Here is a 3,503-nt window from a genome sequence, read left to right as displayed (position 1 = left end):
TATTTATTATTTAACCAAATAAAAACATAACATTAACAATACAAATTATTTATCAAATTTTAACATTTTTTTGTCGCAAAGCTAATAAATCAATCCGGGTATAAATAAGATACAAATTTAAATACAAACATAATACAAATTGACATGGAAACACATTAAACAATACAAATATGCATGTACTATACGAGTTTCAACATAAATAAAATCAAAATACCTCGATTTAAGTTTTTTGAATTTGATTGAAATCGAATTTTTGCACCCGAAAGAAGGAATCCAAAGCTTGTCTTGTCTGTGGGACCTACACTCTTTGCTTTTTTGGTGACGGGTGGGGCCCAAATTTTATTTTTTATTTTGACTAGGGGGGGGGGGGGGGGGGGAGGACCAGCAGTGGGGTGAGATTGTTTTTTAATGGGGGATCTGCAAATTGTCTTGGGGAAGAAGAAGGAGTCTTTATTTTATTAAAGTTATTCGCAGTAATTGCTTATACGCAATATAGTAATGCGAATTGCTGGACCCAAAAATCGGAGTGTATTCAATTCGCAGTATTATACTGCGAATTAATTAAATTTTTTTTTTAACTAATTCGCAGTACTGTACTGCGAATTACTTTAATGGCTAAATTTCCGTTAAAGTAATTCGCAATATAGTACTGCGAATTAGATAGTTATGTATTTTATTTTTTAATAGTAAAAACATATTTTTTATCCAAAAAATCTTTAGAAAAGTTTCGGAATCGTAAAAGTTCAAATAACTAATCAACTAGAAAGATTTCTGGATGATAGGCAGATGATTTGACATAATTTTCTACAGACATCGTGCTAGATGATTCTTTCCACTTTCCACTTTCCACTTTCCACTTTCCACAAGCTTCCGATTTTAAAATAATGTACGTTCCATAATTTTCTACAATCATCGTGCTAGATGATTCCGTGAAATTTGGCCTTTGGGCATGTGTTCCTCGAGGTTAGTTGCATACAAACAAAACGTGAACTACTCAGAAAAGGTATTCCAAGCTACTGACACTAAAAAGAAAAAAGGTATGTGTAAAACTGAACTAGTATTCGACTTTCCAAGAAAAATCTCAAATTATCTGCTAAAGTCATTTTACTTTCGATTGTGTATTGGGTGATACTCTTTTTTGCTTGAGCCCGACCGGGTTGGGTCCGGTCCGGAGCAAGTCGGGGCCATCGAACCCGACCTGGATGCAAGGTAGAACGACGGCCACGTCTACAACCGAGGTCGAGTCATTTCGAGACCGTTACAGAGCTCGATATGAGTCACCACCGGATGGAGAAACACACAAGGTCGGAAGCCGGACTCGTAACGGATAACCAAGCGTCGCCGGATATCTCGCCCAAACGTGATTTTCTCAACCACTTCAGGCCATTAAGGCGTAATTACAGGGATCCACGACGTAATCAATTGACCTACCTTATTTTTACCCTTAATCAGAATGTATAAAAGGGGATCTCTCTAAATTCTTATAGGAGGAAGGACAATCGTTCTAAGCAATATTATATTCTGCGATTATTTACTTTAACAGCAATTGTTGAGTCTTTATCTTTTTTTTTTCCTCAACCTAAACCTTTTGTATCTTTTAGTTCACGGATCCTTAAAACCCCATATAAATTCAATTGTTATTCGGATTTGAGGGTAAACAGATTGTAACAACAAAGTCACTTAACTATGCATATTGCACTCAAAAGGTCATTCAACTAGATTTTTCAAATTTTGGATTGCCGAATACCTATTTTACCTTCTAAATTATAAACATTTATCTTCTTTTTATTTTGTTTAAACTTTTTAATATTATGATTTTCCCTTTTTAATTTATATTATAGACTTACCTATAGAATAAATAAATATTATTTATAAATTAAAAAAAATTATTTAAGTATGTATAATGCTGGAATAACAAAATAATGAGCATAATAAAAAAAACTAATTAGAGTTGGCAACAAATACCTATGTCAACAACAGAGAACTCAAATCATGAACATGGCAATGATAAGAGCAATAAGGTAATAACATAGCGAAAGTAATCATCTTTGACATATGTGTTAACTATTCAAGATGAAGGTTGGTTCAAGCTTAGCATGTGCAGCCATGGAGGTCACTGTAAGGAGAGAGAAGGAGAAAACAATCTAGAAGAAGAAGAAACAGAAAATGGAAAATGAAACCTCGAGCTGTTATTGAGTTCTATATACAGTATATATATACACAACCTAACTAATTAACTAAAACTAAATGTCTAGCCTAACCACTTTACATCCAACTAGCCACTTTACAACAAACTAGCCACTTTACATAATAAGACAATAATCTCAATATCCCCCCCTCCCCCCTTGAGTTGTTGGTGTGGAAAACACTGCCAACTTGTGTAGAGCTGCTGAACGCTTAACTCCTGTCAGGGCCTATGTTAGAATATCTACAAGCTGATCTGTTGTTCCCACATGGTGCAATGAAATCAATCCCTCTTGTAGCTTGCTTCTTACAAAATGACAGTCAACTTCTATATGTTTGGTTCTCTCATGGAATACAGGATTCCTGGTTATGTGCATGGCAGACTGACTATCACATAACACATCAATGGGCTTGGAAAAAGGTGCTATAAGTTCTTCAAACAATCGATTGAGCCACACCAGTTCTCCCACTACCTTTCTTAAGGCTCTGTATTCTGCCTCTGCAGAGGAGAGGGAGATAGTATCCTGCTTTTTGGATTTCCAACTAACTGGACTACTCCCCATCAACACAAGATAACCACTCACAGATTTTCTGGAATCTGGGCATGCTGCCCAATCTGAATCACAATATGCTCTGATTGTATAATCTTGATCTTTAGACAGGAATATGCCCAAGGTGGGGTCCCCCTTCAAGTATCTGAGCAGATGGAAAGCTGCTGTTAAGTGAGGTTCTCTGGGGTCATCCATGAATTGGCTTAAGTGTTGCACACTATAAGCTATATATAGCCTAGTATTGGTGAGGAAATTGAACTTTCCTATCAACTTTTTGTAGTAAGTGGGGTCTGTCAACCTCTCTCCTTCCTTAGCTTTAAGCTTCACAGTGGGGTCCAATGGAGAATTGATGCTGCTGTGATCCATGCATTGGTATTCTTTCAATAGGTCAAGAGTAAATTTTCTCTGGGAAATTATTACACCATCATCTTTGTAGAGAACTTCCAGTCCTAAGAAGTAATACAGCCTTCCCAGATCCTTTATTGTAAAGTTATTGTTCAAGAATGTTTTTAAATCTGTGGTCTCCATAATGTCAGTTCCTATAACTACAATATCATCAACATACACTGCTATGTAAACAGAAGAGTGTTCACTTTTCTTGTAAAACAAAGAGTAGTCATACATTGAATGTGCATAACCCCTTGAGCATAAAGCTTCTGTTAGTTTAGCATACAATTGCCTGCTTGCCTGTTTCAGGCCATAGAGAGATTTGTTGAGTTTACAAACTAAACCTGGGTTGTCAACTGCTAGTCCCTGTGGGACCTCCAT

The 3,503-nt window shown here is 36.3% G+C and overlaps 1 protein-coding gene across 1 annotated transcript; it reads right to left on the bottom strand.

The window, feature by feature from the left end:
• LOC109226159 (uncharacterized mitochondrial protein AtMg00810-like) lies at positions 2,415 to 3,503 on the bottom strand. Its single transcript, XM_019390957.1, has one exon. It carries the CDS (start codon positions 3,501 to 3,503, stop codon positions 2,415 to 2,417), a length of 1,089 nt encoding a protein of 362 aa, XP_019246502.1.

The sequence above is a fragment of the Nicotiana attenuata genome, chromosome 5 (assembly GCF_001879085.1).
Source record: "Nicotiana attenuata strain UT chromosome 5, NIATTr2, whole genome shotgun sequence".
Taxonomy (NCBI): domain Eukaryota; kingdom Viridiplantae; phylum Streptophyta; class Magnoliopsida; order Solanales; family Solanaceae; genus Nicotiana; species Nicotiana attenuata.
The sequence above is the reverse complement of the archived record's forward strand: the minus strand, read 5'-3'. Positions and strand labels throughout refer to the sequence as shown.